At 42.0% G+C, this 25,507-nt stretch overlaps 2 protein-coding genes across 4 annotated transcripts in view; one reads left to right on the top strand and one right to left on the bottom strand.

Moving 5' to 3' along the window:
* Positions 1 to 14,897, bottom strand: part of MAEA (macrophage erythroblast attacher, E3 ubiquitin ligase) — a 49,108-nt gene extending 34,211 nt beyond the window's left edge. The window contains exon 1 of one of the 2 annotated variants that reach the window (XM_084204209.1): positions 14,799 to 14,897. In XM_084204209.1, coding sequence (XP_084060335.1) covers positions 14,799 to 14,867 — 69 coding nt within the window. In that variant the 5' untranslated portion in view covers positions 14,868 to 14,897. Of the gene's footprint in view, positions 1 to 5,572; positions 5,673 to 14,798 lie in introns of those variants that run through there. The other variant, XM_084204210.1, reaches the window with a different exon arrangement.
* A 718-nt stretch (positions 14,898 to 15,615) lies between these two features.
* CTBP1 (C-terminal binding protein 1) overlaps positions 15,616 to 25,507 on the top strand; it is a 236,538-nt gene continuing 226,646 nt past the window's right edge. For both annotated transcript variants that reach the window (XM_084204392.1, XM_084204390.1), the window contains exon 1: positions 15,616 to 15,733. The gene's annotated coding sequence lies outside the window, so the exon portion shown is untranslated. The remainder of the gene's footprint in view (positions 15,734 to 25,507) is intronic.

Raw genomic sequence — 25,507 nt, 5'->3', positions numbered from 1 at the left:
AAGACCCAGCACTGGCTTGCTTTGCTGCAGAACCCTTCACAAGTTACATGCACTGTACCAACAGGAGCATTTCTTTCCACCAATAATGAAAGTTAATGAAAGGAGAACATATAAGAAAGTGTTCTGGACAATGCAATTAAAAAAAATTTTAATTACAGTTCACTTGATTTTCAGGTACCATCTAAAAATGGTTGGAACACTGTGAACAGTGGAACACTGTGAACCAAAATTTTCAAACTAGGAGACAGATGAAAGATTTATATCTCATTAATTGCCATAAACCTATTAGAGACTTGGAATCTTTCCTGCCAGTACAATTCTGTGACCAAACCTGGATTACACATCATTATTTAGAGGCAAGAGTAACTTACAGAACTCAGCCTAGGGAAGCATTACCTTAAGGAAAAAAGAATAAATCAGCTAGTAGAAAATTTGAAATAAAGCAGCAAGTACTGACCAGAATGTGTTCTGTATAAGCACAACACCAACTTGTCCTACTCGTTAGAGCTTGAAAAGCCACACCCAGTTGGCTCATATGGTGAGCATACAAAGGAGAGTTGTAAAATATTAGTGGGCAGCACATTTAAATCCAGTGGCACTAAATAGATTCTGCTCCTTTTGTTCACCAGCTTCCACAGCTGCAGACACATTATTCAACCTAAGCATGTGCTAAACCAGGTCAAACTTAAACCTAGTGAAAAGGAATTTGACTGAAGTTAGATCAACCTACACAAGGGGTAAAATTCCAGTAACACAAGTTTTTCCAAGATGAGAATTTTGTTGTGATGTGAAGGAAAGTCTGCTTGGCTGGAGGCTTCTGCCACTGTAGCATGACTGTTTCCAGGTGCTAACCACTAACAAAAAAAGCAGAGACAACTGATTAAGCTGATCCAAGTATTTTCTTCATTTCAGGAGTTACTTCACACTGTTTTCAGAAAGCCAAAAAAGTGGTGTGCTGTCCCAGAGCATGCTCCAACAACCTCTAGCTGTGGAGACAAGACTTAGAAGAGGATTGTTCTGGGTGTACAAGCTTGAACTGGTGGAAGAGGCGGAAGGACTGCCAGGAGAGCTACACATTGATCACTTAGTTGAGAGCAAGGAGTAGAAAACTGCAGAGCTAAGGATGTCAGGGGGAATTTTTAAGTGTACACTTGGGAACTCAGCTGTGAAATTCACTACCTGGCCTTCAGCCCAAACACAGTCCTCTTCCTGCCCATGAATGCAAATAAGGCACCGAAGCAAGGCAGAGTTCTCAAATCATGAAGTGGCTAAAACTATTCAAATTGGGCAACTGTAGGCAATCTTTCTTTTTAAAAGCCATATCAAATGTAACTGGAAATACCCTTAAGCTGAGTGAATTTAAATATATTTTCATAAAAATAAATTTTTCAGCAAGCCATTCACTTACTGATTCCATTTTCTTGAGTTTTTTGAAAACACATTAAAATACCAGCCAGTATTAAATGCTTGCATATGTTGCAACCTGATGTTTTGCAAACTGTACACACTTCTCAAGTGTTAATTATCAGCCTGCAAATAAATATTTAAAGAAATATAATTTTAAGCCAACTGCATACAGAAGTGCATCAAAACAAGTGTGAGCAGCTGGTGAAGGGATGCAATCTTGCCCCTCTGCTCTCCTCTTCTGAAGCCCCACCTGCAATGCTGCACCCAGCTCTGGGCCCCCAACACAAGAAGGATCTGAACCTGCTGGAGCAAGTCCAGAGGAGGCCACAAAGGTGATCAGAGGGCTGGAGCCCCTCTGCTGTGGGGACAGGCTGAGACAGCTGGGGCTGTCCTGCCTGGAGAACCGAAGGCTCTGGGAAGACTTTAGGGCACCTTCCAGTACCTAATGGGGCTACAAAGGATCTGGAGAGGGACTTTTTACAAGGGCATGGAGTGACAGGATAAGGGGGAATGGCTTCAAAATGGCAGAGGCAGGGTTAGATGAGATATGAGGAAGAAATTCTCTACTGTGAGAGTGGTAAGGCCCTCCTGACACAGGTCACCCAGGGAAGCTGTGGACGACCAATCCCTGGAAGTGTTTGAGGCCAGGCTGGATGGGGCTTTCAGCAACCTGGTCTAATGAACATGGCAAGGAGGCTGGAATTAAATTATTTACTTCAAAGTAAACCCTTCTATGATTCTAAACCAGCTAATCCTTTATGGAGAGTTCTACAATGCATATTGCTTTTACACTCATTATCAAGATTCATACTGAGATTCATTTTTCTTCTCTTAAGGTTTTTTTTTCTGAATGTATGTACGTGTGCACACTTTGTACTCTCTCCATAAATCAAATATATAGAAACTGCTGCTGACTATACAGAAACACTCCCACCTCAGCTCTTGCTTATCTCTACAGCCTCATAGAAAAACGCCTTTAGAAAACCTGTGATGAGAGCATACCATCTATACAGCCTTTAACAATATAAAAAGGGAGAGGAGAATGCAGACTATTTTCTCCTCACAGAAGTTTATTAATTATAGTCATCAAAGCTTAAAAACTCAATGGCATTTATGTTGTTGAAGTCAGACATCCAGACTGGACTTATGCTCATTGTAGCACCTTGAATTCTATTAAGCAGTTGAATGGCATTTCGAGAATGTGGCAAAGTTTCAGCCTCTTGCACACTTGCAGCTTCTACAACAGACACAGTCACTCACTGAGCACCTGGGCTTTGCAAACAAATTGAGTACAGACACTGCTGAAGGGCCCTCTGCTTGGGATAGAGTACAACACAACAAAACAAACACCAACTGTGGAGAGATCTTTGCAGAGGTGTTGTAGTTGTCCAGCCACAAAAGCCTTCTGAGTTACAGCTAGAAATGCAGTGCTCATTACCATCACAGCCAGCATATACATCCACTTAATTCAACTAGACTTCAAATAATTAATTGCAATTACCAGGGCCTTGCAGACACCAGCAGCTTAAGGAAGATGAAAAGCATCTACAGAATTGAGTTTGTGACCCAACTACCAAGGACAACAAGGTCTCATTTCTAAATGCCTTCTCTGTCTTTACTGGTAAGGTCTTCTCCTAAGCCTTCTTCATGATGTATGAGCAACTGAGTCTGGGGAGAGAGATACTATTCACTCATGTAGGAAGTCCAAAGCAAGCTGAAGATACACAACTACATAGAAGCAGAAGGGAGGGAAGGAGAGAGCTCTTGGATGACACTGCAAACCTGCTACCATTGCTGGAATGTCACACTGAACAAGAAAAGTTGTCCGTGACTGAAAAGAACAAGTTCTGTGCCTCTACTCCAAAAAGAGAGCCTGGAAGATCACAAAACCTACATGCTGGTCTGCCTCATCTCAATTCTTGTGAAAGGTACAGAAAAACAAAAAAAAAATCAACAAAAAACCCCAACCATTTCCAGTCTTATAAAGGTGACTAGGAACAACAAGCCCAGATTTGTCATATGCAAACCAGGTTGACAATATTGTTTGCTTTCAGTGATGAACTGTCTCTGAATTGCAGGAGCACAGTGGAAGCCCTTCATGCCAATAGCAGTGAGGTTTCTGACATTGTCTCACTTGTGGCCAAATGGGAGACTTGGACTCAATGGCTGAACACAAGACGGGTTAGGGACTGATTAGTCAGGCCCTAAGAATAATGGTCTGTGGTTCCAAAGCTTCCTGGTGGCCAATTACAAGTACTGCTTGTCTCCCCAGGAATGTTATCAACTCCAACAAACATGCCTTCTTCAACCATCTGCACTACAGAACACAGGAAGCTCACAGAGGGCAAACTGGTGGAGTGCTTGATAAATGGGTGTCAGAGCTGCCATTCAGAAAAAATTACTAACTGGAGAAACACACCAAGAACTTTATGAAACATAATCAAGGCAAACGCCAGGGCCCAATATCTGGCACAAAACCACTCCAGCCTTTAGCACTGGTTGTGGAATAACTGCAAGAAAAGATGCAGAGCTCCTGATGGACAGCAGCTGGGACATGAATCAGTAACAGGCCCTCATGGCAATGAAGGTTAACTCCATCCCAGGCTGCATTAGCAAGACTAAAGGCAGTGGGTTGAGAGGAGTGATTGTTTATGCTCAGCACTCATGCAGACTCATCTGGAATACTGAGTCTGGTTTTCAGGTCACTCCCCCCTCCCACTAAAAAAGAGATGCTGACAACCTGGAGAGAGTCCAGAAGGCTGCCACCATGACAGTGAGCTGGTTGGAGGATTAAATAAAGTCCAAGAGAAGCTGAGAGGGGCAGGCTTGTTTCCTTGCAGAAGGGAAGGCTACGGGGAGCTGGAAGCGGCACAATCTGATAAAAGCTTTCTACCACCGAAAGGTGAAGGTCACAGATAAGAGCCAGCCAGACCTTCCGGAGTTACAGAGCAAAAAGGAAGGAGGCTGAGTTGACAACTGTCACTAAAGAAAATTCCAGCTGGACATAAAAAAAAATATTTCGATCCAAAGACTTGGTAAGCACTGGAACAGCAGCCCAGAAAGGTGACGGAATCTCCACCCTCAAAAACTTTCAGAACTTGGCAGAACTCTGAGCAACTCAGATTAGCTTTGAAGTTAGCCAAGGTTCGAGCAGAAGCCTGAATTTAACACTGTCTGCAGAAGTACTCTCCTACCTTAATTTAATGAATTCATCTTTGCTAACTTAGACATCAAACACATTTTCATATGAAGATCTGAATGACCATATCAGATAAGACCAAAAATCCCCTCTCTGTCACTCTATTTTCTCTGATGATATCCAGAAAGAGGATGGCACTTGAAAAAAGGCAAGAACAAAGTTACTAATCCCAAAGTCTTACTGGACTTCTTGAGCCAGAGATGGGAATTTAATTGTAGAAACACCACAGGGTGTTTCTCACTCATGAACTCTTGTGGCTGTTGACCTGAGTTTTAGCACTGCAACATCCTGTTGTGAGATATTTCATAGGCTCACAACTCTATGAAGAAATACTCTTTGGTTTTGACTTTTTAACTGACTTGAAACCCTTTTGTTCTTGTTTTGAAAGCAAAAAAAGGGAATCCTTTCCTTCTCCTACATACTTCTCACATATCTTGAGATTGGAGAGACTCTTTGAACCATTCCTTGAAGACAGACATTCCATCTCTCTAATCATTCTTACCCTTCTGTAGTCATTTTCCAGTTCTACTAAACCCTTTCTCAAGGATGAGAGAAGGGATAAAATAAGAGTAACTCATACTACTTGAGAGAAAAAGAAACCATGGATTTTAAGTGCCGTGTGTTGAGTTCTCCATTCTTCCCTTTCCCAACATTTCTGTCCTGTGTTTGTTAACATTAACCTGGCCCCTCACACAAAACATTCACTATTAGTCCAGAGATCCCACTAACCAATGATGATCATTTCCAACTCAGTTATTATACCTATATATAAGACTTGGATTCATTTTCTTTCCACCATACCTAAATACTGTATCACACTGCACTTATCTATACTGAATTTAATATATTTTAACACCCATTCAGTCTCTCACTATTTTTTCCTCTAATGGTTCACACTTTGGCTACATCTGTAATACCTCAATTATCTTAGTATCATCAAGGAAACTGCTTCATCTCAGCACTTACATTTTCTTCCAGGCTGTTCAAACAGCTGAATATCACCAGGATGCCAGCAGAATCCTAACACCAATCTTCCTCCATTAGAGAAGCTGGCTACTAAATCTTGATGTTTGTTTTTTATCTTGCCCAGTTCCTTATCTGCATAAGGACTTCAGTCTTTCTTGCAAGAGTTCCGGGTAAGGCTTATCTCCAAAAAACATTCAGTAATATGAATAAACTATCAACCAAGTCCACCTCACTGCCCACTTCAGTTTTTTAAAAACAACTCCAATAGCTTTATATGGAGTGCACTTTTTAAATGTCACATTAATTGATGTACATTATTCCATATTGGATTTGTCAGGATACTATTTCTGCATCAATAAGCCATTGGCTGGAAGGGAAAAATCAATTATATATATTAAAAATCTCACTAAAATTTTACTTAAAGTAGAAGCATGGAAACAGTCTTCTACATTTTCTTTCTTCCACAGCTATCCAACAAAATCCCAGACTACTTCAGCATTTATCAGAGGATTAAGAAGAGCACTCAACACAGAAGATTTCTCCCAAAAGAAAAAAGCTTTTTATAACAAGTGTTATGTGCTGCATTTCTCCTCCTTTGGAGGTGTAGGATGTTAGGCCAAAGTCTAATGGCCACTGTGCAAAATTCCAAATACCACCTTGATGCTGCCCACAAGTTTTTCTAAGTGGTACAGATCAATACTGAAAGACTGAATCATAAATTTCTTTCATGACTGAAGGGCTGAAGTTTTGAAAAAAATGTAAGCCTTTATTCTTCTCCAAATCATTAGCCTTTCAGCACATCAGTTCTCACACTGATCTGGTCACACACTACAACATTGGCCAAATTCCTTCTTTGCTTATATAGATTCAATCCTAAGGAGCTCCAAATGAAAATGGAAATTAAAACACAATCACTTTCAGATCACAAGATTATTCAAAATGTTTCTAGCCCACAGTAACTGCATGGATGAGACTAGTTCAGATGCAGCAGAAAAATAGTAAAAAACTGTTTGTATAGCTATCATTTGGTTTTTGGGAATTATAGAGTAAAAGTGAGACTTCAAAAAAGTCAATTGAAGGAAGAAGTATTTGGTTATATAAGTTAGATCATTAGCTATTCTCCAGACTCCTGTTGACAGGAGTTTCCAAAGTTCCTAAAAACTCATTTTCATAAACAGTATAGACAACAGAGACAAGCATCATTTACACAGGCTTGCAATTCTGTAAAGAACATCCATTTTCTTTCTGATATAAAGTAGTTAATTGGGTCTAACTGGTACAAATTCCTACAGAGGGAACTTTTAACTATATATCCTGACTTGACAGATTTCTGAGTGTATCCTCAGTGTTAAAGTATCTTGGCTGAAAGTAACTCCTTACCACATAAAATGTGATTTTTTAAAAAACATAAAAACCTACATTGTGTATCTTTTCAAATTAACTCAGTCATGAGCAGGAGAGAATTAAAAATGGATTTGTAAAAATCTTATCAAGTACATGAAGTCACAAAATTAGGGGGAAGAAAAAAAAGTGTTTCAAGAAATATAAAATAAAAAGAGTCCTACCCAATTAGGTGGGGGGAACCATTACAGAACTATGCTTTCCTTTCAAGGGTCACAAAAATGCTGTGCTTCCTCTCCTCAACTCTGTTAGCTTATAACACCTGAAAAGCACCAGAGATTTTTATTAATCTACAGTCTCCAGGACAATTCTGTTGAAGACTTTGAGATATAAATAAGCTGTTTTCAAATGCCCCTACATGAAATTTAGGCTGGCCAGACAGCTAGGGAAAACAAGTGAGGTGCAGTGATGAAATTGCCTTTCAAAAAACTAGACGCAAAGACAACTTAGCACCACTTTAAGCAAGAAAAACAAGGAAATACAGGAACATGTAAGAAAAATTAAGCATCTCCTGAAGAGTTTTAATAAACAGTGTCAACAGAAAAACTAAACCCTACAAAGAACACTTTCAAGCATTCAGTCTCGTGTTTTCTTGAGACTAAATTATAACACCATGCTCACCGCTTCACCAAAACAGAAAAGTAGAGGACGTCTATTATATATGATGCAAAAGAAAAATGAGGCAGGGTACAATAAACTACTGAAAATTTTCCCTCAAACAAGTAACAATTAAGAACTTCCATGCAGAATTACTGAAATTCTGTATTTTTACAGAGTTCATTTTTTCCTCAACGATTCTTGGATTACTTCAGACCAGAGTCAGCATCACTATATTGTTATTTGTCACTGGACTTATCCAAAATGTAAATGATATCAGCACCTCTTCAGTGAACTCTTATCAATTCCTTAAAATAGTAATAGTTTTTCCTTGTTCTAGGCAAAATCAGAAAAGGAAAATAAAGTTAAAAGAGTAGTAGTACATTTGAGGAATAGATGGCTTAAAATACGTCTAGATTTAGGTTAATTAGGTAGAAGCATTAAAATAAAATCTTGAAGAGATATAGAGCCAAACAAAGTAATTTCATAAACCTAAAAGCAGTTGGAGGTAATTTGGATTATTAAAACCAGTTCTTTTTAAAAACAGTTTCCATGTTTTGGAAGGGTAAAGCCTAGTAGCTTGCCTTAGTTACTAAGAAGTCAGTTTTACAGCTCAGGAAGACAGTACTGTGTATTCCAGAGCAGCTGTGTCTCAAAAGAAACCATCATTATATTATTCAAAGCTGCAACTTCAATACAGGAGAGAATGAACAACAAAAATTCTTAGGCCATCCATCTGCTACACACATACTTAGTCAACAGAAGCAATCACACTCCTTCAAAATATTATCCTGTTACACAAACTGCAAGTAACTTATTTCTGAATACATTATCAACTTCTGAACAAGGCTTCCTACAAGAAAATTAAGTGCTTTACAAAGTGATTTTACAGTTATAGAAAATTGTCTTACATCCCTACATAAGGAAGTTGACAGCCATTTTAGAGCCCTGTCTAGAACTCCCCTGAGGACATCAGAGGCCAGTCCTTTCCAAGGCACTTGTTTATAGCTGCCACCCTGGACTTACACCTCAAAAGAAATGCCTTTGCTTTTCTTCTTTTCGTAGAAATACTGGAGTACTAACAAGAACCTAAGCATTGCTCACTGGACAAAGATGAGTTGCAAAGCTAAGGTCACTCAGCAGGTCTGTGTCCTGAGCAAGTCCTTCCATTTGTTTTGATCCTTCTTCTCCAAATATTTGTTCATTTTAATCACAGCACCACCTCTTTACATCTTTAAATGAAAGAGGTCGTTGTCCTTCTGTGTGTTTGCACAGTCCAGACACCGTGATACTGGCTAGAGATCCCATTTCCAATCAAATTGCTCCCAAAATAACCTATTCCAGCCAAAGTGACAGCATTTCTCGTAAGACAATTAAGCATTATTGATTCAAATTAGCAGACCCATATCAGAATATATGAATGACCAAAGTTCTACTCAATGTATTGTCTGTTTTACTTTCATGTTCACTGATTTACAAGTCCAGTTAATCCACAGAGCTCTTAAAAAAGCTGAAGTAAATCAAAAGAAGCTGTGAAGTAGTTAAATTACTATCAAAATAAAAGTATCTTAAAAACTGCTTTATTTAAATCAAATATCACATATTGTAATAATCAATTACTTTGGCATATTTCACATTCTAGGTTAGCAAATACTTTCCTCATACTGTATCTTCAGGCTTTAAGCTGTGGGAGACCAAGTGCTCAATGCAGGCAGCTTTTCAACTTAACAAGGACTGATGGATCCTGTCAGTGCGCCCTCACAGCAAATCTGCCAGAACACTACTTCCCTAAACCTGTGAGCCTGAAAGGCACACTCTTATGCTGATTATACAGGAACTACTGATTTGAAAGACAATAGGAAGATGCTTAGGGAGCACACCAAGTAAAGCATTTTTCTCCTATTACAGTAGCTAAGAAATGTTTGAAGCTCATCTTTACTTATTTCGCAGCTCTTGAAAAACACTTACTATGCTAAGACTCAAATCTTGTCTTCTGTTAACATTGAAAGATCCCAATGTGCTAGCTACCATACAAACATATTATTCCTAAAGCAGAAAACATGCACAAACCAAACTTAAGACCACAGGCCACTGTCCTTTGAAAACACTAGTATGGTGCAACTAGCAATTGCAACATCAGGTAAGTGTTCACTTGGAAGAGAATAACAGGAGATCTTCTGTAAGATGTTTGAGAATACCCTTCTTCAAGTGTTTTCCTACAGGCACAAAGGGGTACTAATAACCAAGCAACAGGTCTAGGTCATAAACATACTGTTACTGCCTTTTATTGTGTTTTCTTCCTCCATTAATTACTTTAATATGTATTTTATAGTGAATGGGCTGGGGTGAAAAGAGACCAATGAGCCAATTTCTTCAGCTACTGCACAATGTCAAACTTCTTACAAAGTCCCAGGGTTAGCTTTTTCTTAAAAGAGTGTTTTTTAGAACAGAGTGTAGTGCAGGAAAACAACAGCAGTAGGAAAGATTTCACACTTGTTTGCTGACACACACACACACCATGTGTCAAAACAGGAAGTGCATTATTCAGCAGCACAGGAATGCTCGGCATGGACATTGAACACACTTGGTGAGTCAGAGCATCCAGGTTGAAGATGGATTTAGTGTGAGATAAATGTTCATGATGAGTTAGTGCAGAGCTGTCACCAACATCCAGGCTTAGCTTATTTTGCCAACCTTCTGTCTGAAAAGCACTTAGATAATCCAAAAAGGGGACTACAGGAGAGCTAGAATGGGACTTTTTACAACAGCAGGGAGTGACACAACAAGAGGGAACGGCTTCCAACAAAAAGAGGGCAGGTTTAGATTAGATATGAGGAAGAATTTTTTTCATTGTGAGGATGGTAAAACACTGGCACAGGCTGCTCAGAAAGCTGTGGATGCCTTCTCCCTGGAAGTGTTCAAGGCCAGGCTGGATAAGCTTTTGAGCAACTTGGTGCAGTGGAAGGTGCCCCTGACCCTGGCAGGAGGGCTGGAACATGATGATCTTTAATGTCCCTTCCAACTCAAACCATTCTATGATTCTATCATGATATGTATTTGTATTTTCTTACATTGATGTACAGACAGTGAACTAAATGTTACAAGTTCTTACTTCTGTCTTAAGTCCTGCTTGAACCACTTTCACTGAACAACTTTTGCTGCTACCTGTTTAAAGTTTCGTCAAAAGTACTTTTGACTCTTAAAATAGAGTAAAGCTTATAAATATAGGAAAAAAATAAAGTACTGCAACCAGTTATGCAAAAAATTAGTTGTGCACTTCTTCTGCCTCACTGGGTAAAAAGTTGATTGTTCAGATGTTTGACATCTCCATTAGTGACCTGGATGATGGATCAGAGTGCACCTCCCCAGCCTGCAGAGGATATGAAACCAGGAGCTGTTATTATGCCAGGTGCTTGCGCTGCCATTCCACGGATCTCACTGGGCTGGAGAAATGGGCAAACAAGAATCTGATAAATTCAATAAAGAGAAATGTAAAGTCTTACACTTGAGAAAAAAACAACACTTTGTACCAGGACAAGTTGGAGACAAAGCCTGAGAAGCAGCTTTGCAGACAGAGCCTGGGGTCCTGCAGAACAAATTGCTCATGATAGCAATGTGCTCCTGCAGCAAAGGCTACCAACAGCACCCCAGGCTGTGCTAGGAAAAACACTGCCAGGAGGTCAAGGAAGGTGATCCTTCCCCTCTAACTAGAACTCAGACCCACTCAAAATGCTGTGTCCAGTTTTGGCTACCCCATCCAACAGAAACATGGACATACTGGAATGAATAAATAGAGATCACTACCAGACTGGAGTATCTGACATGGGAAGAAGGGCTGAGAGGGTTGGGACTGTTCAACCCAGTAGAGGCCCAGGGGAAGCCTTGTCAAGGTGTGTGAACACCCGCTGGGGATGACAAAGAAGATGGAGCCAGACTCCTCTCAGCAGTGCCCCATCAAAGTACAACAGGAAATGGGCACAAACTGAAATACAGAAAATTTCCTGTCAACAAAAGATTACATTCTTTTAGTACCACAACAGCAGTCAAACACTGGAATAGCTTTGCCAAGAGAGGCTGGAATGCCCATCTTGGGAGACAACTGAGAACAGTCTGGCCATGGTGCTGAGCAACCTGCTCCAGCTGACCCTGCTTGGAGGGCAGGCTGCTGGACTGGACTGTCTGCAGAGGTCCTTTCTAACCTCAGCTGTTCTGTGGACTCAGGACAGATACAACATGCACTTCATATAAACCCAGTCTCCTACATGCTTCCCTGTAACAATCCAAAAATTGCATTTCCATGAGAAATTAGTATCTTATTAAATCTGCTGCCAGTATTTTCCCGGACAGAGCTGCCAACAAAAGAAACCAAACAGTAGCTCTGAGAAGGCACTGACATATCCTGTGCTTCTACAACTCTCCTGTTGCAACTTTTTTTTTTAAAGCAGTAGCAGAGCAGCTAACCCAAAACAGACCAGAATATTTTCAAAACTGATCATTCCCGCTTTTGGGTCTTCCATCTTCCACTTCTGGGGTCTTAGCCTATACAGCTTGCTATCACTTTAATAATTATTCATACTCTAAAGATATGGATGAATTATCCAGCTTCCTGTCATCACTTGTTTATTATTTTCAGCAAAGAACTCTGATAACAATGTTTGCATTCATTCATTTTCAAATTGTCAGCTTTCATCTTACACCCTCTCATCTGAGACTAGCAGAATTTCCCATCAGTAGGATTAAAAAAAAAAATCCACAGCAGTTTGGTAGAAGAATAGCTGACAACCTTCTTGTCCTTGAGAAGGGACTGGAGGGGGTGGGGGGGAATATTCAAGAATTATTTTGTACACTTAAAGAGCTTCTCTAGATTCAGCTCAAGAACTGTATTTACTTCCCCTGAGCTAAACTGTTGAAGTATTTCCACTCCAGCAGCAGCCACAATTTAGCTCTGGAGCAGGGATTTCCCTCTGCAGTTTGAAGCACTCTTTCACATGAAAAGCGCTCTGTGGAACACACTGTAAATGTAGAACTATTACACAACTATTATCTAGTGATGCTGGCATGAGGAAGCTAGAGGGAGGAAACAGGAAGGATATAAATACAAGTCTGTAATCTTTTATATTTTACTCACATAAGGGAAAACCACCAGCATACAGGGTTCCAAAAGATACATCTGAACTACTGTGTTGGTGAATAAAAAGACCCCAGTGGTACACATTCATTTCACACAGCATTTAAATAAACTGGAAATAAAAATTCAGATTCTCAGTCCCACAGAAACCTGTAGGCATCTGACTTCTAAATATCAAAATGAGATTTCATATCAACTTACTTTAGTAGACTTTAGCCTTAGTGTTCATTTCTCTGTGCTGCTTTTTCACCTCCACCAGTAAAATGTTTTGATATATGACTCACAGCTAAGAACATTTCAGAGGACACATTCAAAAGATTTGAGCAGACACTGTTCTGGCAGGTTTTTTTAAACAATGAAAAATGTTACTAAAGATTACAGGAACATCCCAGAAATTGAATGGCTGCTGGGAAGAGTCAATAAACATCACCTTTGCTTGGAAATTAAGAGTTTCAGTGCAAGGGTGTCTTACCCTCTTACTATTTAGCTTGCTAACTTTACAAACAACATTCCACTCTGTTATGTATATTTTTGTTGAGATATTTTAGGGGGAAAGAATGCTTGTGAAAATAAAAGAATTAGTCCAAAATATTCTCTACCTTTTAAATGGCTGGCACCTTGACAACTCATTTTAAGTCATAAGCACCAAAACAAAAAACTCACTGATCCTCACTGCCAGTAATTTTTCAGGAATGTAGCAACCAAATCTGTGGTAACAGCTGGAATACACCTGAAATGCAGTCTTAAAATGATGTTCTTAATATTACATGCCTTCACATTGTTCTGGCTATGGAAAGTGCCAGAGAGCTCTTTACTGCTATTTTAAATTTAAGCCTGATGCTGTCAGGTTCAAAGTACTTCTGGGTGACAGAAAGGAGCCTTCACATGTAAAAGGGGAATCAACACTTCGTCCTTCTGTTTCTCAGATGCGAGCAGAATGGAGCTGGTGGAGGAGGACATGCACAAGAAGAACATGGCCAGAGAACCTGCAGAACCAACACTGAAAAGAGCACACAATGCTTGGCGTGTGAAGGACAGCATGATCTCAGCACAACAAAGTTGACTTTGCATAAGCATCTCCTATAGACGGCAAAATGTGGACACGCTGACACGAGAGATGTTTAAATAAGCATTTTGCAATAGAGATCCTTCTCCCAGGTCTCTTCCACAGTTGCTGCTATTTATGTGGTAAACCTCCTGTATATACAACACCAGACTGCAAACAAAGGTTCCCGTTGATTCCTATGAGCATCTCATCCTTGCAGTTCAACAGTTCTCGGAGGCACTGAACGCTAAGGTCATCGCTGAGTCCTTCACCTGCTTCACAACACCTGCTTAAAGCCCAAGACCACCTAGGCAGCCCTGGGAGACCTCCATCCTGAAGGCAGACCCAGTATCTCAAGGAACAGCTTTTACCAAACTGCATTTTGCTTATTCGCCTCCACAGCCCTCCAGTACGTCCGTCCCTTTTTATATTTTAAGCTCATCTCCATCTTCGGGGTACCAAGCAGCCAGGGAACCATATTACACTGCCACCTCCACTCCCTCCCCTTTAACACGTCTCCTAACAACGCCACGTAGATCCAGATAATCATCTGGGATGAGCACTTCAGGCAGTCCTCGGTGTTCCTGAGGGAGTACATTCCACTCACACGCCCCAAGCCCTCTCCCTCAGCCCGGCTCCGTCCGAGCCCACTCCCCCCTCACAGCACCCCGCGAGCACAAGGACCTCACTTCTCTCCCAGCTCCTTTCCAGCTCTTTTTGTGTCCCCAGCGTGGCCCGGGGGCCTCCCCCGTCCCCTCAGGGCACGGAGACACCAGGGAAGAGCTGCATATTCCAGGCACGTCCCTTTCCCACCGCGGAGGGGGATGGGAAGAGCAGCAGCGGAGCGGCACCAGCCGAGACGTCAAGCGGAGGAAAAAGGAGGACAGGCGGGAACTACGCGATAGGAATCGCTCCCAACCTCCATCCCACAGCCCCGGGGCTCCCGAGGCGGGGAGAACGGGAGGGGAGAAGGGGCTCCCCCTCAGCGCTGCTCGGGTGGGACGCTGAGGGCGTTAACGCGCTTCCCCCCGCGCCGGGGGCAGCCCGGCACCCACCTTGAGAGTGGGGTACTCCTGCACCTTCAGAGTCATTGAGAGCTGAGCGGCTGATTCCTGCACCGCCATCTTGGATCGGGCACCGGCCTCCCCCCTCCCTCCTTTCCCTCCCGCCCTCCTTCCCAGCGCGTCCCGGCGGGAGCTACCTACGGCGCGCGCGGCATGCCGGGAAACGGCGCGCGCCCCGCCCCGGCCCTCATGGACACGGGCCGAACCAACGCCGCGAGCTCCCCCCTCCCGCCACCCCGCGCCGCCGCGGCTTGGTACGCTCCGCGGGGGCGGTGACGGAGGGAGAGCGACGGCGCGCTGGCCAATGAGCGGCTCCCTTCCTCACGTTCCCCCGCCGTGAGTGTTGGCACCGCCCCCGAGCTCGGGGAGCCGCGCCTGAATGGGCGGCGGTGTGGGAATGGGCGGGGCCGCGTGGATGCGCGGACAAATCAAATGGGATTACGGCATCGGGATAGGCGGGATTTGGGTGGGTTATGGACACCCAGCCACTCAGTGGCGGCAGAGAGCGATTTCCTGCGGCCCAATCAGAACCTGCTCTGGGGCTCAGTGGGCGGGGCCTAAAAGTAAATTTTGCTGCTGACTTCAAACGGCCGTTTTAACACCCCCGAGGTGTCCGGGAAGGGGAGGGGCGGGGAGCGGGGCGGGATGTGTTGTGATTGACAACGCCCTCAGCCAATGCTGTAGCCTCTCAGGTTGACGGGCAGGCAGCTAAACCAATGTGCCGTGCGTTTGGGGCGGGCGGGCGGAGCGGCAGGCGGCGTGTGGCTGTGTGTACATCGGGAGGGGCGTGGCCGCCCCGTGAGTTCCGCGGGGCGGAGGGAGCGAGTGGGAGCCAGTGAGGCGGAGACGGCGGGAAGAGGTTTAAATAGCGGAGACGGCGGCAGCCCCCTGCCCTCGGCTCCCCGGGCCGGCACCGAGTTTTCCCGGTGAGCGGAGGCGTGGGGCGGGCGCAGTTCCCGCCGCAGCCCGCCCCGCGGGGCGACGGGTCCTGCCCGCCCCGCGGGGGGACGGGTGGGGAGGGGGGGGCGGCTCCGTTCGGCCGCCGGGGTCTCTGGTGGTCCCTTCCTGGGTGCCGCTGCCCTCGCAGCGGGGCCGGGGAGCGGAGCCGGCGCTGCCGGGCGCTACAGGTGCGGAGCTGGGGCTGCTCCGGCCGGCGCGGGCTCCCGGCGGGATCCCCGGCGCGCTGTGGATCTCCATGGCTGCGCTCAGAGGCTTTGCGTGACCCGCTGACCTCTGGCCGGTCCCTGTAAGGTGACAAGCACCGGTCTAAGCGAGCAGTAATTCCTCTGCCGGACGTACGTGAGTGTTTCCATTAAAAAAAAAAAAAAAGAAAAGAAAAGGGACGCGGTCCTGCAGAGTTCCTATTCGTGTGTGTGCGAGGGAATAAAACCACTCTTGGAGTGTCAATCCTAATATAAAAGCTGCTTTCTGGGGAGTGCGTAGTGTGTCGCTGTTGGGCTCCTGGCTGTGACCTGGGCGCCTCAGTGCGGACCCGGGGCACTGGGACAGACCTTCATCACAGCGAGCTCGCCGAGGAGGGGAAAGGTGCCCCTGGGACCCGCCCGTGCCGTACATACAAACTTCCTTCTGTTGCTGAAGTCGATCTACCAAAAGTTCGGTTTCTTGATGTACTGGCAGCAAATGTGCTTCAAGCAGTGTGCTGCTTGAGTTTGAAGCTTTAAAGAGACCCCAAACCCTGTACCTATCGATAACCGTGACGATTTTTTTGCTCTCCAAATATCATGGGTATGTTTTTAGTGGTCTGCAGAAGACTGAGCGAAAACAAACACCAATACTTCCAGGAGGAGCGAACACATTTAACTTTCATGGTTTGAAAGAGCAAAGTATGTTTCTGAGAATATTTGGTGGCATTATTTCTGATGTGCATAGACCTCATTGCACTGAAAGTATCTGCCCCCCTCAAAGGAATGGGGATAAATAAAAGAGAATGTGGGAAATCATGTAGTTGAATGTTAGATTCTCTTTGGCTCTCGATGCTTTTTACTGATATTTACTCACAGTTGCCCTGGCATTTAGCCTTGTGCTGACCATAACCAGCAAATGTATGCCTAAACATAATTTACCAAGCCCACACCAGGTGCAAAGCCTTTGTTTGAGAAGTGTGTTAGTAAAACTTTTGTGTTAGTTACACCTGGGATTAGCATTCATGTCTAGACACGATCTTGGGACCAGATCCTGCAAGAGGATTTTTATAAGGGGGATTTTGACTCCATTAAGGCTCTGTGCAGGGAATGGTTCACCCTGAGCTGCTTGGGTGGAGGATTGAAAACTTTGCTCAATTGTTGCTGTATTTACAAACATAATTATGTGGCATTGTAAAAAATTCCTGTTCTTCCTGTCTGTCTTAAGTATCCTGTAAGCTAATATTTAGAAGGAAATTTGCTCTTCAGTATTCCCCATGATTAATAGTACTGAGCAGCTTCAACCTGGCATACCTTAACTCTGTGATGCCTATAGGGATTGAAGAAGTGTGACTTGCTGTGTAGTTGATCAGGTCATGTATGTATTTGTCCAAGACACTTATTTGCAACAGGTTTTGTTTATATGTAATCTCTCAATAATCCTTTCTGATAATACAGTAGCTGGTTTAATGTAACACAGATACTCTGTGGATACAGGTTATGTGCTCAGACTGTATCTGTCTTTAAACACGGGGTTTTGGTGAAGCTTTGTCAGACGTTAGTAGCCAGAGCTAAAGGGGTTGCTTGATGGAACAGATGGCCAAGCAACCATCATGTCAGAGAAAACAGCATGCATTCGTGTATTCTTAGTTTAACACAAGAGGGAGCATGTCTAATCTTTAACCTTTAAATATTGCAACTTCAGGGAGAAAGCTTGAAGTGTTGAGTGTCAACTAATTTATGTTAAAGGCTGCATGTGCAAATATTGATACAACCTATGCATATTGCTGGCATGTTTTCAGCTTTGGGCTGCAGCTGTGGATTTATAGTGTAAATGTTGGCATGATAAATGTGGGGATGAGAACTAAGCTAATGATCTTTTGATGTTGTTAAAATGTGTAGCTTCCTGCTAAATTAAACAAAATATTTATGGCTATTGTTATTCCTGGGTATGGTCATTAATGTACCAAGGTTGTACTTTTTTCTTAAATATTAGTTAATATATGTCTTCTGCTTAACCTACCATACAACTTATAAAACCGAGTCCTAATTTAATTAAATTTAGTTTAATTGCCTACATACCTTTGCTTTAAGAGTTCTTATAAATCCTACTACTTTATTCTTCAATAGGAGGTATGAAGTTGGATCTACTTAGAAGTTTTGTACTGTACCTTCTTTATTTTTTTTCCTCGTCCCCTGGTGTCATAAAAGGAAGATGAAAAATCAGCTTCCATTTTGTACTTCTTGGTATTGTCCAGTTGAATCATAATGTGTTAATGTTTGTCCTTGTTCAGTGTCTTGTTAATATGAATTAGCAATTAGTTTAACTTAAACAGTGTGCAGAGAATACTCCAAACCTTTAGGAGAACTTCACTCATTTGTTTCCAGTAGCCTTCCACTTTGCTCCAGATTAACGATCAGAGAAAAACATCTGCCTACCATTAAACACTGCATGCAAATGATGTGTCTTTCAGGAACACAAACACTCTGTGTGTTATTTGGTGGAGCAGAGCAGAAACCTCAGTGCTCTGCTTTCATATGCTGAAGAAAACTGCTGTGGATGGAGATTTTACCACATTTGCTTCTCTTTCCTCTCCATGGCCATTATAACCCCAGTGCCAGGTGGCAGAGGTGGGTGTGTGTGTGTCACCATCATGTCTTGTATTTGCAGACCAGACTGGCCTGAGGCAGGAATGTGAAGGCCTGTGCTGGTTCAGGTGGGAAGGAGCACAAGTTGTCCCACTGTTCAGTAGAGTTCTCTTCCTCTGAGCAGGTGGGTGTGGTGGTATTGTCCATTATCATGGATTCTCCATGTTTCTTGGCTATTCAATATCAATCAAGACTTATACTTTGGTTTTCTTGCCCAGCAGACTTAGGCTGCTGCACAGACTTTACAATAAAGGTTTATTTTTATTTTAAAAGAAAGTAGCAATATGCCTGTATAGTTCATGGTTGGAGGTTTTTTTCCTTAATTTTGTTATCGTAACTTTAAACAAAACTGAAAAGTGTCTTAGTGTATATGGCTTGTGTAAAAAGGCTGGTGAAGTTTTATTTCTCTATCTGAGAGGAAATTGCCAAGAGTAAAAACCCAACAAACAAACAAACAAAAGAAAAAGCCCCCACCACCAAAACCCAGCAATTAGCAGCAGCAGCAATTGCCCTGATGTGTCACTGTTTAGAGTGTAGTTGTAAAGTAGTAAATACAGATCAAACACTTTGTTTCCTTATTTTAACATGATTTTAAGGACCCTTTCCTTATCCAGGGAAAATGCAGATGCCCTCAGCAGTTTGGGTTACCAAGTTACCATAATGAATTGGGGTTGAGACCTCAGTAGAGGCTGTGCTGGATTGTCTGTGGGAGCATTTTCATATCTCTGGTACCAATCTAGCACCTCTCAGGCCATGTGCGTGTAGAACTTAGAAATTATCCCATGTTTATGCAAACTGGGTTGCGATGTTAAGGTATGTTTTATATTGCTTTTATTAAAAAAAAAAGGAGGGGGCATTCACAATGTAGGTCAAATTCTTGTGAAACCTCTTTAAAAAAAAGACTTGTATTTGCATAAAAAAAGGCATGTGGGACTGAGAAGTGCACAGACTCCTGTAACTTTCTGAATGGTCTAAATGGATGATTTAAAATGCAAAGGGAAGGGGGTTTACCTGCAGTATTTTTGGCCATAAGCATTTTTTCTTTTTCTTTTTTTTTTTCCTTTCTGAATTACAGCCCCCTGAAAATGGGGGGGTTTAGAAAGAAAGTGCTGACACAGCCTTGACTACCGAGCAGTGCCCTGCTTGCTGCTGCAATAATTGTCCAGGCAGTGTTTTCTGCTTCCCTGCCATTTTGCTTTACATTCCTCCAACCCATTCCATTTTTAACTTTCCGAAAGTTTGGTATTATTGCGAGCCCCCGGCGTGTGTGCAGCCGCCGGAGGAGCGAGGTTGGCAGAGTAGCATGGACTTGTTAATCTCAGCCTGATCTTGTCAGCAACAGCAGAGCAGAGGGAGGGAGAGAGAGAGAGAGACAACTCCGGCTGGGGCAGCGCTCCAAAGGTTCGTCTCTTGTTTTTTCTCCCCGAATCGCGTCTCCGCGGGCAAGCGCTGGGTGTGCGGAGCGCGGGGGCTGCGCGGCGGGGCCGGCTGCGCCTTCGGCCGCGGGGTTCGTGTGCCGGGGAGGCTTCGGCTCCGAGACGGCCACCGTGTGTGTGTCTGTCTGTCTGTCTGTGTGTGTGTGTGTGTGTGCTACGGCCGCGGAGCCGCCGAAGGAGAGGAAACCCTGTTGGTTCTCCATGCAAATGACCGCTTTGGTTGTAACAAAAGCCTTGATGTTGGGCTTGGAAAAATGATCTGACAGTGTAACAACCCCAGGCCACTTTCGCCATGTTTTTGTTTATTCATGTTTCATTCCGTTTTCCGTAGCTATCTCGCAGATGTTTCCAATTTCACTGTTTGTTGTTGGTTCGGGTTTTTTTTTTCCTCTCTCTTTCTTTCTTTTTTACACCGTCGAGCCTTTTTGGAGTTAGCAAGAAAACGTGTGAAAGAATGTTAAGAAAACAGAGAGGTGTTGCAGATGTTTATACTTTAGTTCTTGCGTTGCGCCTGACGATTCTGGCAGAGGGATTCAGTGCATATGAAGGAACGTAAGAAGCATCTGTTTTACCTACCGAGCTGGTGGTTTCGAAATGTGCCCATTGTAACTTGAATATTTACATAAACAGATGAAGCGAGCACGTTCCCGGTGCAGTGTGGCAGGTCGAGATTCTCATTTGTTTGCTACTGTTTTTGAAGGGGGAGGAAGGGGGGGGGAAGGAATCCAAAAGAGCAAGGAAAGGAATATCTGTGACACATCATGTATGCTCCTAGATAAACTCCTGCCATCTCGGAGTGCCTTTTAATATTTGAACAGCTTCCGTTAAGTCAAATAAAATTGGTTACCATGAGAAACAAAAAAGTCTAATAGAATAGTTGAGCACACTAATGAAAATCTGAATGTAACATTGTTTCAGAATCATTCAAAGAACTGGATTAGACAGAAAACCTTGTCAATAATGTAACATTTCAACATTTTTGCTTCTGAGATCCTGGAAAACAGCAGTACACAGTACAGAAATAGCAGAGGTGGATGGTATGTTGTCTTACAGTCACATAAATTGAAATGTAATCGTCTCCTAACGATATTAAAATCAGTCTGGTTGTAGAATTTTATGCTTGATGAATGTATTGAGGCATACACAAATAAAATCTGAAATCTTAAAGGACAATGATTCAATGTCCAGAGCCAGTGGTTAAATCAGATGTGGTAACTATGGTGAGAGGTAAAGTTACTTAGCTTCCCACAGACCATGCATATGTGGGTTTCTTTTCATATAATGGAGATTAAGGAGAAAAGGATTAGAAAATCTAAAGAGAAATTTTGAGTAGGAGACCTGTAGCCTTGCTCTGGGAATTAACACTGTGGAGGCTTTTAAAAGAGAGGCAGGGTGGAAGTAAACACTCTCTTGTAATATATATTGATGATAATTCTAGAAAGGAGTCTTTCTGGTTGGGAATATCAACAGCGGCTCATGCATACAGGAACAAAATCAATCCTCTGCATATTAAAATAATCCTCCTACTCCAACAAAACAAAAGCAGAACCCTGCATAGATTTTCACATTACGAAGTGGCAGCACAAAATCAGGTAAAGTCTGCTATTCTGAGTGAATGAATTTTAGGTTTTTGCAGAATGAAGCAATGTTGATTTATTTGGATTGCTTCGCATTCCTATTTTTAAGCATGTCTATGATATGTGTTTAGGATTTTTTTAAACTTCAAAAATGGTGGTCATAGGAAGTGGGAAACAAAATCAGAGCTTAATGTTCTAGCTGGTAAATATTGGGGGAGTTTGGACTGCTGCCAGGGAGACTTGGACCACGTTTCTGATTTTCCTAGAGTTGAGAGGCTTCAGTGTTATCCTGAGCTTCTCTGGGAAGAACTTGAGATTATGCTGATCAGCTCCAAGGGGCATGGGAAGGATTGTCATGCTTGCACATAAAACTCTGGTGTTCTGAGAGAGCCACCAGAGATGCTAATTAGTGATTAGCAATTTGAAAGCTTAGGAAACAGAAAGGGGAGAGGTCAGGTTCAATTTCCAGCATAGAGGGACCAGTTCCCTGTAACAATGCAAAGTACATTTGCTATGAAAGTGCAGAGACATCTGGGGGATGTGAGGTGTGATCAGCTTTCTAGTAATAGGTGCTAAAGTGTACTGGGGTTTTGGCAATGCATTAGACACATCTTTAATAAAATACTGTAAAGTTTTGGGTTTCCCCTCCTCCCTGCCCCCACTGAGGTTGTAAAACACTTGTTTTATGAGAAGTTGGCAGGGGAACTGCTAGTTGAGCACAGCCTAGAAGCATGGTGTTACGAGTTTTAAGGTGTTTGTGGATTTCTAGGAAACACTTTGAGCTTTCTGTGGGTCATAATCCCTCAGTTTCCCTTATCAGCTGCTCCAAGAGGGTGTTATCAGGTACCTGCTCAGGAGACTGAGTTCACTGTCACTGTGCAACACTGCTGGTTAAACCCATGAATGGAATGTATGCTTCTGGACTTCAGGCCAAATCATAAAAAATAGACCCAACAACAGTGAAATTCACATTTGTTCCAAATTGTTTTCACAATAGGAATGGTCAACACATTTTATTGATTTTTCTGTTTAAATTGTTACTTTTTCAAAGGTTTTAAAGTTCACTAATTGTATTCTCTGCTAATAAGGAGGAAGAGGAGGAAAAAATGTTGAATTGCTGCTATCAGTGGACAATATTTTGCTTTTTTCTTCATGTTGGAGTTGACATTTATGGAATGGCACATTGTTATTGCATTAATAATGGATTATTATTTCAGAGGAAAAATTTTATTTATATAGAGATTGCTATTTTAGATTGAAGGAGAAAGCTTCCATATCTAGAGCAAAACTCAGATATAGCTATTGATGTGTAACAATTAATTTCCTTTTCAGTGTGTTTTGAAATTGTTTTCTCATCCTCCTTTATTAGGATGTATTATATTTAAGAACAACCAACCTGATACTTCAGGCACAAGATGCTGTATCACCTAATGGATAAGAATAGTGGAATTGGAAGAAATATTGTTTTTCTTTCTTTGCTATTGGATTAGGGCAGATCAATTCACCTTTCTGTTTCTGATTTCCATCTACAAAACAGGTGTAATGGTAATTCCTTCAATATCTACTGATGGAATTTTGAGATAAGCAATATTTTTTTTCTTACAGCAGCACACGTTAGATACTGACATATTTGCATCAAAAATCTTAAAACATTAATAATAATTAAAATACTAGTGATTTGATAATAAAATGTTTGCAGAAAAAAAATCAGAGAGTGCTGATGAGGCTGTTTCAGACACTTGTGACTAATGTGGGGTTTTGTAGGGTACTGAATATCAGCTGGCTGGTTAGTACCTTGAGAGTGAGAATTGACAGTTTATACATCTGGATTCAATCCTGAACAAAAGGCAGCAACTGACAGAACCAGAGAACAGTCTCAAGCTGCATCAAGGTTGGATATTAGGAAGAAGTTTTTTACACAAAGGGTGATAAAGTTCTGGAATGGCTGCCCAGGAAGGTGGTGGAGTCACCATCCCTGGATGTGTTTAGGAAAAAACTGGATGAGGCACTGGGTGCCAGGGTTTAGTTGAGGTGTGGGGGCATGGGTTGGACTCAATGATCTTTAAGGTGTCTTCCAACTCAGTCATTCTGTGAATTCTTGGAAAAGATGGGCTGCTGTTTATTTAATCTGATCAGTTTAATCAATTGACAGAGAAGAGCATTTACATATAAAACTTGATGACAAAATTGAGGTAATCATAGTCTGAAGTACAAATTGCACCTTAAGTTTCCACAGTTTCCTTCATGTGTGACCCTGCTTCAGTTATCTACTTATATCTTTATAGAGAGAGAGTCAGTATTTTTTAACTGAAAATGATCACTTGCTGTGGTTTGGTTTGGGGTACTGGGGTTTTTAATATAATTGAAATAGTCCCTAACACAAAGTGCATTTTAAAAATATGCTTTTATTTTTCTGTTTAAAGGACAGGATTTTATTCTAAAAAGAACTCTAATATTAAAAACTAGTTTTTCCAACAGTATTCCCTTTGAAAGGAGTATTTTTCTTCATGTGCAGAACAAGACAATATGGCTTAGTTTGTAAAATTTGTTTATACAATGGCATTTTGTGAGTACACAGTGCCTGGAATATGTCTTAGCACATAAAAAATAGAATAAATAAAAGCTTTTGTATCCAAACAGCTTCTGTTTATATTTCTCAGTAAGAGGTGTGTGTGTGTGGAGAAGGATCCTTGTAGCTTTGAGAAACTGAGTGTATGCTTTGTCTTGTAAATTATGTCATTTGTTATCTTGGTAAATCTTAGAGCAGCAACTACATGACAGTTTCCCTTTAGAACAGTAAAGATCAGGTGGTGATTCTGTGGAAATCATTCTAACTTATGCTGTGTTCTTGAGGTATTTCTCTACCTTTCCCAGGTATCTGTAGAGGGAAGTTAAGCAGGAATAATGTTGTGATCTGGAAATGCCTGTGCAAACTGGAATATATTCCCGGTATTTTGCAAGGAGATAATGATGGTTTGAAAGCTTTTGCATGCCTTTTTTTTTGGTAGATCTTTCATAAATTCCCTGGTTTGCTTACTGATATGCTTCCAGAAAAAGTATGGCATGACATTTTCTCATATCCTCTTTTAAACTGTAAAATGTATGTGTATCTTTTCTGGTGCTTTGTTTATGCTGTGCTGTGACAGACAAGTAGAGATAAAAAACGCTGTACTTAAGAATACTTAGAATGATATGTTCTTTAAATAACAACTTCTAAGATCCTCTCTTCTTTCATCCTTCATCTCTGCAGTGAGGGAGTGGTACCAGGGAGTGATTGTCATTCTGACTTTTGCATATTAGTGATGTGAATTTGATCTAATGCAGTTACTATGTCATTCCTCAGGCCCTCTAGTACAAATAGATAAAAAACTATCCATGATATTGTGAGTTGAGAGGTGACCAGTGGAGTTCAGACTGTGAGAAGCAGGCAAAGAGATGTGTTACATTTAAATTGTTGTGCACAGGTTGATGTGTTTCCTCAAATGTTGGCACAGAAATGAAAGAAAAGATCCTGTTTACTTTTAAGGTCAAAGTGTCTGGGAAGGATTCACTCAAGAAACAATTGCCATTTCCTATTTTACTCTGACTGTGGGACAGGAAATGGATTTTGCAGATTTTTACCTCCTGGGAAGTCAGCTTGAAGTAAAGATTGTGGTAGAGTCATTGGACCATAAAAGTTAAGCAGATAGAATTATTTAATCTATTTGGGATAGAATGTATTACTTTCAGCCCTATGTTGTTAGACTGCTGAAGATGTCAAAACCAGGATGTGTTCATCCCTGTTGGAGCAATTAAAAATGTAACTTTTCTGATCCTTATAGAACTATATAAAAATCAACACTCTTGCATCCTGGCTGTGTGTCAAGGTTTCTGCACCTTATTGATACTTAATTTGA

This window comes from Fringilla coelebs (genome assembly GCF_963513975.1).
Source record: "Fringilla coelebs genome assembly, chromosome: 4".
In the NCBI taxonomy this organism is placed as follows: domain Eukaryota; kingdom Metazoa; phylum Chordata; class Aves; order Passeriformes; family Fringillidae; genus Fringilla; species Fringilla coelebs.
This window is presented reverse-complemented; position numbering and strand designations above follow the sequence as displayed.